This window comes from Podarcis erhardii (assembly GCF_964252035.2).
Source record: "Podarcis erhardii genome assembly, chromosome: 7".
Classification (NCBI taxonomy): domain Eukaryota; kingdom Metazoa; phylum Chordata; class Lepidosauria; order Squamata; family Lacertidae; genus Podarcis; species Podarcis erhardii.
Window position 1 is genome coordinate 82,545,056 of NC_138511.1, and position 15,644 is coordinate 82,560,699.

Genomic DNA, 15,644 nt, shown 5'->3' on the forward strand with positions numbered 1-15,644 from the left:
TCAGGTAGGCTGGGAATAAACCCCTGTTGGAAACTTTGCACAGCTGCTGCTGCTGCTGCCAATCAGTGTAGGCGATACTGGGTGGGCCAATGGGCCCTACAGACCCTCTCAGGGGTCTGGATTGCCAGAGGGCGGCACTCTGGTTAGTTTCACCACCATCAGAGGATGCCCAGCCCTCCGCAATCCTCTCTGCCACAACCTCCGTGCCCGATGGCTGCAGGGTCTGTACCTGAAGTCCTCCAGCTGCCGAGCAATCTCCGGTTCTTGGAAAGCCTGGATGTCCTGCAAGTGTTTTCGCTGCTGGTCATCGGGCAGAAGCTCAGGTCGGTTACGATCTGTGGGAAGGAGAGAGGGTCCCAAAATTTTAGGCATGCTGCAAAACTGGTTGCAGGGGGTACGGAGAGGCTCAGACAACAAGTCTGGAGGCCCATTGCCAAGGTATCATTTTTAAGGCAGGGGAATTCTCCCCAAACCTCAAGACAGTTTTGTACCGCTCCAAAATACCTTCTCGCCAGCAAATGCTCAGAAGCATTCACGTTTCCCTCCTACAGGGAAACAGTAACTGAAATATCCCTTGCACTGCAGAACTTCTGCAGTAAGATGGACAACTGAATTTGCATATTGCAATCTGCATAGTTCTGTGCAAAGTTTTAAAAAGGATTTTGGAGGTTGATTTTTTTTTAAACTAATTGGAAACATGTTAAGAAGCTGCTGGGCAAGAAGAGAATCTGAGGAGGAAGAAGTTTGCCCTCTTTGTTATCATTCAGTAATAATTCAGCACTTCTTGGAGTCCAGTGCTGCAGCATGCTTCACATACATTATCTCAGTCACCCTAGCAAAAATCCTGTAAGGTACATCGGTATTCCTGCTCCCAGTTTGCAGATCTGGGGTGTGCTACAATTTGATGTTGCCTAAATGAGTGCACAACAGAGATAGGATTGAGATCTGGAACCTCCTGACTCACAGCACACAGCCATTGCACGACTTCAGCTCATCGGGCCGACTCAACCTTCATTCAGAGCACAATGTGTGCATTAGTACGAACTCAAAAGAACGCAGATGTTTTTGTTGGTTTTCAGAAACACGACAGAGGTGGAAGGATGGACTAGGAGTGTGCTTGCTGTAAGAGGTCATGAGAAATGGAATCCTGAAAATTCTGGCAGGTTCAGCACTCAGATCTCCAACCCTCGACATACGGCAAGGCTGTAACTCTGCAAACTTTAAGCATTCCACCCCCCCCCCCCACTTCCCCTTGACAGCACCATGACGAAGATCTATGGCTGCTGCTGCTGGCAACATCAATGCCATATTTGTTCCTGCTACAAGGGTGTCCTAGAAACTTTCCCAAGTCCACGTCGCTTCCTTTCACGGTCCGTATCCTTAAAGTCCAGAGGGGTATTCTTGCTGCTATATTTGTACAAGAGCAATTAAAAAAAATAAAAATAAACAAATCCTCAAACCGAACTAGAAACAACCGCAGAGATTCAGAAAATAAGGCCTTCAAAGCTCTCCCAGCTGTCCTGGCAGCCAGCCTGCGGAATAAACAAAAAGTGATCAGCCTGCAGGACTGACTGGAGAACTGGCCTGGGATTCAGAGATCGCTCCAAAGGGGAGGCATCTCCTCTGTGATTTTGTGCAAACATAGCATCGTCAAGGCAAATCGCTTGCAGCTGTTTGGATGCCACTGTCTCTGGCGTGCCGCCAACATGGAAGCTGCCTCTGGATCAGAGCAAGCTGTCCTAGGACGGTAATGCAGTCATCTCTGGGGTGGAGCAGCTGTTTGTTTATTTGTGGCCCCCTTTCAATGAGGGGAGGAGCAGAGAGACACCTCTGCTCCTGTGCAGCTGTGCTCTCATGACGCAAGGGCCTGTTTGCTTTCAGGAGTCCCTGGGTATATCTAATAAAAATGCTGAGGGATTAGAAAGGGTGGGGAAAAAGAGGATCCAGAGCCTGAGATTTGGAGACCTACAATGACAATTGGAGGGGTCTATACAAGGGTTGCAGGTGGCGCTGTGGGTTAAAGCACAGAGCCTAGGACTTGCCGATCAGAAGGTCGACGGTTCGAATCCCCGCGACGGGGTGAGCTCCCATTGCTCAGCCAACCTAGCAGTTCGAAAGCACGTCAAAGTGCAAGTAGATAAATAGGTACCGCTCTGGCGGGAAGGTAAATGGCATTTCTGTGCGCTGCTCTGGTTCGCCAGAAGCGGCTTAGTCATGCTGGCCACATGACCGGAAGCTGTACGCCAGCTCCCTCGGCCAATAAAGTGAGATGAGCGCGACAACCCCAGAGTCGGCACGACTGGACCTAACGGTCAGGGGTCCCTTTACCTTTATACAAGGAGAGGTGAATTAACCATCTGCAAAAACTTGAGGCTGATTAAGTGGCAGCAGGGGGAATGGGGCTGCCAGCAGCATGAACACTCATAATCCCCCAAAAATCATTAAGTTGGGGATCATGGAAGGGGCTAGCCCCTCTGGCAGCATGTGGGCTTCATGTAAAGGTAAAGGACCGCTGGACGGTTAAGTCCATTTAAAGGCGACTATGGGGTTGCGGCGCTCATCTCGCTTTCAGGCCGAGGGAGCTGGTGTTTGTCCACAAACAGCTTTCCAGGTCATGTGGCCAGCATGACTAAACCGCTTCTGGCACAACAGAACACCGTGAGCGCACGGAAACTTGAGTGCACGAAAATCCTGTTTACCTTCCCACAGCGGTACCTATTTATCTACTTGCACTGGCGTGCTTTCGAATTGCTAGGTTGGCAGGAGCTGGGACCAAACAACGGGAGCTCACCCCATCACGGGGATTCAAACCACCAACCTTCCGATCGGCAAGCCCAAGAGGCTCAGTGGTTTAGACCACAGTGCCACCCGCGTCCCGGTAGGGCTTCATGTACCTAGCACATCTATGATTGCACACAATTACAATCACTTCCCCTCCCTCTACTTTATACACTATATAAAAAAAGGTTTCTAGTCCTTTTGACTATGGAGATAAATATCGGTATCTGTGAGCACTGTTGGGTGAAATCTCAGAAATATGGGGGAACTGGGTGGCTGAATTGGATTCTCAGACATCAGAAAGGGGGCCACTGATCTTGGAACCTGGGTTACGCAAGGAATAATGTACTCTTCTGTTTTAAGAACAAAGTATAGAGAGCTCTCCCAGGTATTTAAAATATTTTTTTTTAAAGTCATCTTATTCAGCCTTTTTTTAAAAAAAAAAACAACCCTCTTTATTTCCCCTTGCCTTATTGCATTTTGTCACGTTTATTTCCTGGCTTCAAGTTATTTATTTTTTTACTGTTGCTTGGTTTCGTTCGCACTTTTGCATGCCAGCCAAGACTTTTTCGATGAGGGGGTGGTTCAGAAATAATTCTCTCATATCTATCTATCTGTCTATCTATAAAATGACAGTATCTCTGGTGATGATGATGATTCCTTTTCCCCCAGCCATTTCTAAGGCCACATTCACGCAGCACATTTAAAGAGCCACGACATCCCTTTTTAAAGCAGGCATAGGCAAACTCGGCCCTCCTGATGTTTTGAGACTACAATTCCCATCATCCCTGACCACTGGTCCTGGCTGGCTAGGGATGATGGAAGTTGTAGTCCCAAAATATCTGGAGGGCCGAGTTTGCCTATGCCTGCTTTAAACAGTCATGGCTCCCAGCGCCCAAGAATCCTGGGAGCTGTAGTTTGTTAAGGGCGCTAAGAGGAAACACCCTCCCACTATCCCCTTCTGAAAACTACAGTTTCCAGAAGGGATTAACAACCAATCCCTTGTCACAAGGAACTCTGAGAAGGGTAGCTTTGCAATATCTGCTTCAAACGAATGGCACGAATGTGGTCCGAATCCAAAGGTTCGCCTGCGTTTGCACCCCTGCCTTCTCTCTGTGCAATATATATACAAACACATTAGCTCACTCATTCACAGGAAGTAGAGACAGGGGGTGGCCCTGCGCTCCCCCCCCGACCCCCTTTCAGTATTCTAGGGGGGAGTGAATGGTGCTTCTCCCCCTATCTCTTCATTCCTCTTGCATACACCCCCCAGTGCAAAAGTCCTGTCTCCTACAAGTTCCTCCCACTTACACACACACACACACACACACACACACACTCACTCTGCCTGTAGAGATTTTCCCAAATGCTTAACCACCATGTGGCACCACAGTCGTGTGGCACCGCGGCACATTTTTCATATCAGAAATTCCTTTCTGAGGCTGGGCACTCTCCAGAGTGTGTGGCAGTCAGCTGCAATTGGCAGGCAAGCCCACTAGATGGTGCCACAAAGCCGCAGGACCCGTTGCCTGGCTGCACTCAGATTTCTAAACCCCCCCCAACCCCCAGCGTGGCAGGAGGAATGGGCAGGGCCAGTCCGTGGCTCCAGATGAGCTCATCAATTGGCCGGGGCAGCGGGGGAGAGCAGTAGCCTTCCCTGCCTCACTCCCCACCCCCCCAAGCCCTCCAACTTCCTGCCTTTCACAGAGTTTCACAGAGTTTCACCAGCTGGGTGGGGCTCCCCGACTGCTGCGAGCTAGAAAGCCAGGAGGGGGAGCAAGCCGCAGAGACTGCTGGGGGGGGGGAGGCAGGGAGAACAGTTTAGGGGCTGCAGCTCAGAGGGAGAGGCGGAGGCGACAATATCTGGAAAGGGAGTAGAACGGGACCAGGAACCAGGCAAGCAGCCTTGCTGCACCACCGGAGACCCAACGTAGTTATACATTATGTTACAAGTTTTCGTGAAGTGCAGCAACAAGTGTTAAGTCAACTCCCGGCTCCTCTTTGCCGTGAGCTTACAACGTGATTTTGCAACATGTCTGCTGTGTGGCAACCAGGATCGCCAACTCCAGAGTGGGCAGAGGGATTTGAATTCAGCCCTGCAGCTCCTTTCCCTAAGTATTTCCTGCGTTTGTTATGTTTATATACAGTGGTACCTCGGGTTACATACGCTTCAGGTTACATACGCTTCAGGTTACACACTCCACTAAGCCAGAAATAGTGCTTCAGGATAAGAACAGAAATTGGGCTCCGGTGATGCAGCGGCAGCAGGACGCCCCATTAGCTAAAGTGGTGCTTCAGGTTAAGAACAGTTTCAGGTTAAGTATAGACCTCCGGAACGAATTAAGTTCTTAACCCGAGGTACCACTGTACAGTCATACCTCGGGTTGAAGTTGCTTCAGGTTAAGCGGTTTTGGGTTGCGCTCCACGGCGACCCCGAAGTAACGGAACGCGTTACTTCCAGGTTTTGCCGCTCGCGCAGATGGTCAAAATGACGTCACACGCATGCGCAGAAGCGGCAAATTGCGACACGCAGAAACGGGTTGCGTTCGCTTCTGGATGCGAACGGGGCTCCGGAACAGATCCCATTCGTATCCAGAGGTACCACTGTACTGCCTTTCCGTCCAAGGAGCTCAAGGCAGGGGGTGTGGTTCTCCCCGCCTTGCTTTTTATCTTCTCAACACCCCTGCAAGGGAGGCAGGCTGAGTAGCAAGTGACTGGCCCAAGGTCATCTAGTGAGCTTCATAGCTGGCTAGGGGGATTGCGTGGTCTCGCAGTTCAACACTCTAACCATTAGACCACTAACTGCAAGGAGTGGAGGGTGAGGTGTGGAACAGCTCATAGGCCTTAGGAGTTACTGTGCCATAAAAGCCTCTTCAGTTTTGGACCGGGAGGGGCCATCCCTGCCCAAGGCAGTGATGAAACTCACTTGCCGTGCCTTCAACTATCTTGCAAAACTTTCTGCCTTCTGTGCAACTTCCCCTCTGGCTCCAATTACCTGGTCCTGCAGCTCTTCCAAAAACTTTGCACTTAATATGAAAATGCTTCACATATAAACAAAAACTGAATCCTGCATAAACTAAGCAACCTTGCATAATTTTATTCCTGCCCTTGCCAGCCAGGAAGCAGAGTCCTCAGCTATTGAGAGCACCTTCTGGTATGCCTGTCCAATGAAACTCCTGGTAAGTCATGGTAAAAAAAAAACCACCCCCCACACACCTGAGGCTTCCCCTATTGCTCCAGAGTTGCCATCAGGCAATGCCCACACACTTTGCACATCCACATGGATAACTAACTTGACTTTTAGCCGGCAGAACAAAAAATGCCAGTGTTTTCAGGATGCTGGACTTTGCTACCAGCAGCAAAATTCCATGGCTCTCCTGCAATTACGTCAAACTACACAAGACCCATAACTGTATTTGCTTCGCTCACCACAGTCTGCCAGGACTTTCGTAAAAGGATCTATGGCGTTTCTGAATGCATGTAAATTACTATGCAAAAAAATAATAATTTGCAAATAATAATAATACCGCCAGGGGGTTGACTTTGCATAAAACGTATTCTTTCTGCAAAATTCCTCAGTGCAAAAGAGATGAAAGCTCTGTTTCCCTACTGCATACTCACGCACAACAAGCAAATCATTCGCTTTGGGTCTTACCCAGCTCAAACTGGACGGAGGATGGAACAGGGACCCTCAGCAGCTGCCAAAAAGATAAGGGATAATGATTAGAACAAGCACCCCCTCATTCTGCCACGTGTGGTGGACCAGGCTGAACCTGAATTGTGGTAAATGTGGATCCCCGACATCATTGAGGCAGCATGTGAGATTCCCCAAACCCTTGAATGGGCCTGTGAGGGAATCGCCCGGCAGCTACTAAACCACTCGAGTTGTAGAAGGAGTGGAATAATTGCAGGAGCTTTCGAATCTTGGTTATGAGAGAACGCTGGTTAAAGCCAGCTGGAGAAAGTGGTGCTGGAGAAGAGGAAGGGAGTGTCTCAAGGCTCTCCACTTTCTATCCCATTTTCTGCTTTTAAAACTGCTGCTAGTTTGTTTTCAACTTCTGTTTGTCAATGCAATGTACTTCCGTATGGTGTCCATCTTATGTATGCTGCCTCATGTACTTTTGTGGACAGAGAGGGTGGTAAGTCAACATACATTTAAAGCGCTATGACACCACTTCAAACACGGCTCTCCCCCCCAAATGACCTTGGGAACTGCAGTTTTTTTAAAAAAAAGGTGCCAGGAGGCCCCATGTTTCCCCTCACAGCGCTACAATTCCTGGAGCTGCTGAAGAGGCACTGACTGTTAAACCACTTTGGGAACTGTAGTTCTGTTGAGGGGAATAAAGGGGGAGGGGAGGTGCCTCCTGGCAACTCTCAGCACCCATAACAGACTACAACTCCCAGGATCCTTTGGGGGGAGGCAAGCCACAACTTTCTGGTTTTTATCACAGCTCTTTAAACCTATGGCGTGAATGCGGCCTATATGTTTTACTCAGAGGAGACCCTTTGAAATAAATAAATGGGACAAAGTGAGGTCCAGTAATTTCCGCAGGTCTACTCTGAGTACAGTTATCAGAACACCACCCGTAGGGTATAGATTCCTAAAGATCACCATCGTCACCGTGAAGCGCTCTCCTGCAGAGTTGCCTTACCCCGGCTTTGTCTAGGAACGTATGACAGAATTCCACAAACTGCTTCTTCGCCTCCTTGGCCCCAAGGTGGTTCAGTATGAGGTCCACGTGAAGGTAACAGAGCTGAAAGAAAGGGAGGCAGTTAGGAAAGAAGCAGCTGGCAGCCGGCCGAGGAAAGGCGGGGCCGGATTCCTTCTCACCTGGCCCTCCTGTGCCAATTCAAGATGGCGACTCCCCAAAACTCCCAGATGATGGATGGGTATGTGTGTTTTAATGAACTGAGCAGAGTGAAAGATTATGAGTCATTGAGAGAAGGTGTGTGCGTGTGTGAGAGAGAACTTAATAGCTTATTTTTAGTTGCTGTCTTGTTTAATATCATTCTATAGATTATAAATGCCCCATTGATTTGGTAATCATATAATATGACTGACGCAGTAATTGCGAGCGTTAGCTTATTTCTTAGTTGCTCGTTTGTTAAGAGGGTTTTAGAGACTGCTATTGTTTTGCTGATGATTTGTTAATTATGTGATCTACGCTGTGCTTGTGATGCTCTTATTATGCCATTGCTATTTATGGTTTATAAGTCACTTTGGGGTTCATTCGAAAGGAAAGTGGCACAGAAATGCAAAATAAAATCAACAACCAAAACAACACTCCAGGCCTAATCAATGCAACATTAAATGAGAGAAGGAAGGGAAGTTCAGAAAGGCCCTTCCCTGCTCCCCTCTGCATTGGTCCATACATGTAAAACAGGGAACTGAAGCCAGGTTATCATTGCTTCCACTAACTGTCAATCATCCTGCCTGCCCGCATGAGAGGGCAAGGTTACACCATGGAACGCCCTCCATTGGCTTGGCTGGGACCAACCACCATTTGGGTCTACACCATCTATAACTGCTTCCTGCACTGACCTCATGGTCATGATGTCAGAATTTATCAGTGTTGATGTATTACATTAACTTTTAAGACTCGGAGCCTTAATTTGCTTATTTTCCCATGCCCTCCTCATTCCACTTTCTTTTGTGTCGTGTCTATCAGACTGCAGGCCTGCAGTAGAGACTGTCTTGCTTACTGATCTTTATCCAGCCCAACGCTAAATGAAAACACGGTTGGTATCCGAATGGGCTTTTCCCTTCCCTTCCCTACCCACACCTCCTCCTTTTGCTATTGTGCCTATAAGACTGCAAGCCACTGGGCGCAGGTCTATCCTACTGTTTGTACAGCACTTAAAAAAAATATTCTTGAGTGCTTCGTAAATAATCTCAGTGCCCTTGCCTGCAGGGCCTGGAGCAATGGGTGACTGGTGAAGGTTTGCTTTTTACTGAGCAATGAGCTAAGAATGCCTACCTGCCCCCAGGTTTTTCCTTAAATTTCACTTAATAAAAGGGACTAGAAACTTGCTGGGTGGAAACAACAGCTGACAATACAAGGACGAAATCAAGAATAGCTACAGGGTCCTGAGCTTCTGCCAGGAACCTCTCACATACTGAGAACTATGCCACACAACAGGTATAAGCCCATAGATAGGACGGTGTTTTAGCAACACTGAAAGCTGGGATAGAGCCTTTTCTCCCCAGCAGGCTAGTTTTGTATATGTTTGTATATGTATATTTTAGGCTGCATTTAACATGCAATTCCATCATCTGTCGGCGAAACTGGTGCAGCCCAGAAAAACCTGCACAATGCGATTCCATTTTAAAAAAAATAAAAATGTATTTATCATTTTCATTTTACAATTAAAACAATAAATAAGAATCCAAATACCAAATACACATTTCGTTTAGACTTCCCCCTGCCTTTTCCATGTTCACTTCATCATTTTCTTTTCCACCACATATTCTAATTAACCCCTCTTTTCATTTTCTCATTTTTATATCTCAGCAATTGTTACTGCAGAATTTACTTTGTTACTGTTAACTTTTTAATAGGCTTACAGTAATTTTCCAAATAATCCACAAAACATTTCCAGTCTTCTTTTAAAAAAAAATTCATCTTGATCTCTTATTCCATTTGTCAACCTTGCCATTCCAGCTGCCAGTGCATCAGTGCAAAGAATTAAAGTCAAAAGTCTTGTTACGTGGGAAGTTCACTATTGAAGCTGATAATTAGTGCAAATTATGTCTAAATCAGGGGTCAGCAAACTTTTCAGCAGACCTTGTGGGGGGTTGGACTATATTTTTTTTGGGGGGGGGTGAATGAATTCCTATGCCCCACAAATAACCCAGAGATGCATTTTAAATAAAGCACACATTCTACTCATGTAGAAACACGCTGATTCCCGGACCATCCGTGGGCTGGATTTAGAAGGTGATTGGGCTGATTATAGGATTAAAAATAGAGGAAGATGGAAAGGAATTGCTGGAAAAATTAATAGAAGTGGAATACAAAAAGGGAGGTGCAAGGAGGTCGCGGAAAGAAATGAATGAAAGATAAGACATTGAAACTATTTGATGTGTTTTAAATTGTGTTTGTTTTGTTTTCTTAGTTTAATGTTAGTGTTTTGTTAGTGTAATGTAGCTTTTTTCCCTTTTGTATTGTATTGTTTTTATTTTTTGTAGTGTTTAAATTGTTGGAAAAGGTAATAAACATTATTATTTTTTAAAAAAAATATAGAAGGTGATTGGGCTGGATTCGGCCCCCCAGGCCTTAGTTTGCCTACCCATGGTCTAAATCGTCTTGAGAGGGTGGTTTAGAAGGTGATTAATAAATCAACAATGACAAAAAAAAATATGCAAGGTTTACCACAGGGCTGGAGTCGAACTGCAGTACCACATGCTGCAGAAAAACCATCAAGTAGGCCGGATGCCGTGTTAAGAGGTCCAGGCTCTGGAACATGCTGGTTTGAGCATCCGGGTTCTGGAACTGAGAGGAGGAACGAAAGAGTGAGTGAGTGAGTGAGTGAGTGAGTGTTGTTAAATCAGGATTTCCCCCACTCTACCTTCTCCACCCCACCCTCTCCTCACTGCCTCCTTTCAACACAGATAGGTAGCCATGTTGGTCTGCCATAGTCAAAACAAAAAATTCCTTCCAGTAGCACCTTAAAGACCAACTACAGTGGTGCCTCGCAAGACGAAATTAATTCGTTCCGCAAGTCTTTTCGTCTTGCGAGTTTTTCGTCTTGCGAAGCACGGTTTCCCATAGGAATGCATTGAAAATCAATCAATGCGTTCCTATGGAAACCGCCTTCAGACCAGGTCCGGGGACAGTCTGTCCCCCGACCTCTTCTGAAGGCTGGCGGGGGGGGGGCGAAAGTCTTTGCTCCCCCCCCCGCCTGCCTTCCCGGGACAGCGGAGACTTCTCCGCTGTCCCGGGGCGATCTTAAAATGCCTTCGCTGCCTCCCGCCAGCATTTAAAAAACCCCGGGACAGCGGAGGACTTCTCCGCTGTCCGGGGCGATCTTAAAATGCTGGCGGGAGGCAGCGAAGCCTTCGCTGCCGCCCGCCAGCATTTTAAAATCGCCCCGGGACAGCGGATGAATTCTCCGCTGTCCCGGGGCGATTTAAAAGCCCCCGGGAAGGCAGGCAGGGGGGACAAAGACTTTTGCCCCCCGCCCGCCATCAGAAGAGGTCCAGAGGGCTCTCCAAGCTGCGGATAGCAGCCTGCTGCCCCGCGCGAGGGGCAGCAGGCTGCTATCCGCAGCCTAGGCGGGAACTCTTCTGAAGGCTGGCGGGGGAGGAGGGTTTTTCCTCCCCACCGCCAACATTCAGAAGGCTGTTCTGAATGTTGGCGGTGGGGAGGAAAAACCCTCCTCCCACCGCAAGCCCCGGGAACAGAGGAGAAGCGCTGCGCACCTTCCCCTCTGTTCCCGGACCTCCCACCGCAAGCCTTAGGACAAGTCCGGGAACAGAGGAGAAGGCCCGCTGCGCTTCCCCGCTGTCCCCGGAGATTTCCCCATGGGCTTTCGTCTTGCGAAGCAAGCCCATAGGGAAATTCGTCTTGCGATGCCGCTAAAAAATCGGAAAACCCTTTCGTCTTGCGGGTTTTTCGTTTAGCGAGGCATTCGTCATGCGGGGCACCACTGTAAGTTAGTTCTAGGTATGAGCTTTCGTGTGCATGCACACGATCTGAAGAAGTGTGCATGCACATGAAAGCTCATACCTAGAACTAACTTAGTTGGTCTTTAAGGTGCTACTGGAAGGAATTTTTTGTCCTTTCAACACAGTTCCTTCCAGCTCACACTCGGTGTTTGTTCACAACAAGTTTCCTTCTAAAAAGCCCACCCAGCTCAGCACTGTCTACCCCACGTGTGGAGAACCTCTGGCCCTCCTGTTCTTGCTCAGCTATGACCTCCTATCAGCTCCAGCAAGCATGGCCAATTGGCAGGGAGGATGGGAACGGTAGTTTGGAGGCCAAAGGTTCGTCTGATCAACACAGGCCGGCAGCAGGGACTCAGGGAAGGGGCTCTCCCAGCCCCATCTGGAGATGACGAAGATTCAACCTTCTGCATGCCAGGCAGGTGTTCTGCCACTGAGCTATGGTGCTGTCGTGCCCTTCCTCCTGCTGTTAGAACCCTGGCCTCTCCCGAACCTCCCACTTACTGGCTCAATGTCGTTTTCGAAGTCCTCGTCTTCCGCTCCGATGATCGCCATGGCCGACCCACTGCGGGCACCCAGTGCCGGGTTCTGGAAAGGAAGAAGCGAGACCTTCTCAGTGGCAGCATCGAGAAGCCTTACCCTGCTTGAGGTCCCAGCTGGGCACCCTGGAAACTCCCCGCACTCTCAAAACAGACCTTTCTCTCCACCCACAAAACCCCTCGTATAACAAGTGTTTTGCGTAGAAACCACCAACGCCAGCTGCCAATCAGTGAATCTGATTTATAAAAAAGCACTGCCCTTTCTAAAATGGAGAAGGGAGCCCTCCAGAGGTTGCCAGTCTCCAGCTCCAACTCCCATTAGCCCTGGCAATTGGATCTGCTGGCAGGGGATGATGGGAGTTGGAGTCCAACAATGTCTGGAGCGCCACAGGTTCCCTATCTTTGCTCTGTGGTAAAGGGACTCCTGACCATTAGGTCCAGTCATGGCCGACTCTGGGGTTGCGGTGCTCATCTCGCTTTATTGGCCGAGGGAGCCGGCGTACAGCTTCTGGGTCATGTGGCCAGCATGACTAAGCCGCTTCTGGCGAACCAGAGCAGCGCACGGAAATGCTGTTTACCTTCCCGCCGGAGCAGTACCTATTTATCTACTTGCACTTGGCATGCTTTCAAACTGCTAGGTTGGCAGGAGCAGGGACCGAGCAATGGGAGCTCAGCCCGTGGCGGGGATTCGAACCGCTGACCTTCTGATCGGCACGTCCTAGGCTCTGTGGTTTTAACCCACAGCGCCACCCGCGTCCCAACAATGTCTGGAGCACCACATGCTCCCTATCTTTGCTCTGTGGTGGGGTTCCCCAAACTTGGGTTTCAGGAAGTTTTTGGACTACAACTCCCATCATCCCTGACCACTAGTCCTGCTAGCTAGGGATGATGGGAGTTGTAGTCCAACAACTGCAGACCTAAATTTGGGAAACACTATTTTTCTGGGGGGTGGGCAGGTTAGAACTTTGTCTGTCCTACCCCTCTCTGTACAGAAGCCCATCTCCTTCCCCTCCCCTCACCATGCCAATCACTCACCCCATTGTATCCTTCCTCCAACTCCATTCTGCCCCTGTGGGGCGGGTGGAGATAAGTCCCCAGCAGCTGAGTCAAGGGGTCCAAGTGTTCAGGGTCAGCATCTACCTTTAGGGGGGGCACAGAAAAATGAAAAAATCACAAACTGGACTGTGGAGGAGAAGCACACAGATTTGGGAGTTCGGTTTATAACACATTCCCCATCGCTGCTCCAAGACCCACATCCAACGCGCTTTCAAACCGCACGACAATCATGGGAACTGTAGTTTGTTAAGGGCGCTGGGGAATCGTAGCTCAGAGGGGTCAAACTACAGTTTGAAGGATTCTTTGGTGGGAAATCACGTGCACTGAATGAGCTTAGAAAAACCATGGCATGGATTTCCACTAAATGATTGCTCTCTTTAAATAAAACCCAACTTTGCAAGGATTCGGTTTTTCAGGAAAAATACACACCCGTCCTCAGGAAGAATATGGGAGATGCGGGGGGGGGGGGAGAGAAGAGATGGAATGGAAAGCAAGTTGGAGCAGGGGGGAGGGCTTCATACACAGAGAGGTATTCAAGCTACCAAGGCCACCCCACCTCTCTTTCTCCCCCCCCCCCATTACTCAGAAATTCCTGCACTAGGTGGAGGTGAATGCTGCATGAATACTGCCTCTGTCACCTACAAAGAGGCCTCAGAGAAAGAGAGTCAAGCAGGAGGAAAACTCCACACCCCACAGACAGCCTGACTCATAAAGGGCACCTTTCCAAACGGCTGGCAGTAGTGGCCAGGGAGGAGCTCGGTTTGGGGAAAAATATGGGTCAGAATCAAAACAGCACATTGCAAAACTCTGAAGAGTGCTGGGCCTGGGTTGCCTTCACACACAATGTCCCAGGGTGGGGTGGGGGGGACAGAATAACCTGATTATTGAGGTTTCCCAGCCTGATTATTGAGGTTTAGCCCCAGATACCCATCTCTAGGGCATTGCCTATCTATTTTCCCACATGCATTATTTGTATCATTTTGCAGAACAGGTAAAAAAAACCTAATGAGTGATGACTACCTTGGGGTCCCCTAGTGGTGGCACAAAGGAAGGATAAAAATAATTGCCCACAGGGTGGTTAGCACTCTGGGGCGTTCCCCTAATGGGGAAAAGTAAGGTAAAGGTAAAGGAACCCCTGACCATTGGGTGCAGTCGTGGCCGACTCTGGAGTTGCGGCGCTCATCTCGCTTTATTGGCCAAGGGAGCCGGCGTACATCTTCCGGGTCATGTGGCCAGCATGACTAAGCCGCTTCTGGCAAACCAGAACAGCGCATGGAAACACCATTTCCCTTCCCGCCAGAGTGGTACCTATTTATCTACTTGCCCTTTGACGTGCTTTCAAACTGCTAGGTTGGCAGGAGCAGGGACCGAGCAACAGGAGCTCACCCCGTTGCAGGGATTCGAACCACTGACCTTCTGATCGGCAAGCCCTAGGCTCTGTGGTTTAACCCACAGTGCCACCCGCGTTCCTTATGGGGAACAGTACAACTTGCAATTTAGAAGTCAACTTCGGCACCTAAATGGACTAGATCAGGGTTTCCCAAACTTGGGTCTATGGCTGTTTTTTCAGACTATAGTTCCCATCATCCCTGACCACTGGTCCTGCTAGCTAGGGATGATGGGAGTTGTAGTCCAACAATAGCTGGTGGCCTAAGTTTGGGAAACCCTGGGCTAGATAGATCAGGCTTCCTCAAACTCACCCCTTCAGATGGTTTGAGGCTACAATTCCCATCATCCCTGACCACTGGTCCTGCTAGCTAGGGATCATGGGAGATGTAGGCCAAAAACATCTGGCGGGCCGAGTTTGAGGAAGCCTGAGATAGATGATCCTCGTGGTCCCTTTCCAAATCTGCAATGCTATGGTTCTATGCCCCCATCTATGGACCATCAGCAGAATCACACACAAACACAAACACACACACACACACAAAATAACCAGCTTGCAAAGCAATTTCAGGACATGTTTACAGAAGACTCATAAATGGCCGCTCTTGTAGTCAAGAAGGAATTGCTTCTTTGTGTGGTCTCCCAGAGGAATAGCAGAAAACGCCCCCCTTTTTTCGCCCTTTGAGGCCACAAAACGGCCAACCAGATGAAGTATAGGGAGAAGCACAACTTTCTGAGAATTAGTAGCTTTTATGGACATATATATATACATATATACATACATACACACGCAATGCAATGAATTACATCAAGCGTCAAGCTGCTTTAGCAGGCAAGGCTTCCCAGCCATAGCTACATTTTTCTCTGACCAATGGCTCTGTGGCTTTTTAGCAACCGCAAAAGAAACAGAAATTAAAAGCAAACATCCACATTTCTCTGTCAAGCTACACTATTGTTGAAGTTCTGCCAGTGATGTGTATGTTAAAAAAGACAGAGAAGCTTGTCTGGAAAGGGTGACAAACCTTTCAGAGTGGACTGTGACCCAGCTTTCATCCACATTCTTTAATGCTCTGCGTGCTTTTAAAAGATTCATGCAGAAGTGGCCTCACACCATAGAAACTGAGAGCCTAATTCAGTGCCATGGTGCAGTAAATACCTTAAATCAGGGTTTCCTAAACTTGGGTCTCCAGCTGTTTTTGGACTACAATTCCCATCATCCC

The 15,644-nt window shown here is 48.6% G+C and overlaps 1 protein-coding gene across 10 annotated transcripts in view; it reads right to left on the reverse strand.

Annotated features, from left to right (window-relative positions):
• The window catches only part of ARHGEF1 (Rho guanine nucleotide exchange factor 1), a 68,506-nt gene that overhangs the window by 38,971 nt on the left and 13,891 nt on the right, over window positions 1–15,644 (reverse strand). For 9 of the 10 annotated variants that reach the window (XM_081868744.1, XM_081868743.1, XM_081868742.1 and 6 more), the window contains exons 2-7: window positions 13,018–13,122; window positions 11,948–12,031; window positions 10,152–10,271; window positions 7,431–7,532; window positions 6,434–6,476; window positions 230–335 (exon numbers count right to left, since the gene is read on the reverse strand). In XM_081868744.1, coding sequence (XP_081724870.1) covers window positions 230–335; window positions 6,434–6,476; window positions 7,431–7,532; window positions 10,152–10,271; window positions 11,948–12,031; window positions 13,018–13,044 — 482 coding nt within the window. In that variant the 5' untranslated portion in view covers window positions 13,045–13,122. The remainder of the gene's footprint in view (window positions 1–229; window positions 336–6,433; window positions 6,477–7,430; window positions 7,533–10,151; window positions 10,272–11,947; window positions 12,032–13,017; window positions 13,123–15,644) is intronic. The other variant, XM_081868738.1, reaches the window with a different exon arrangement.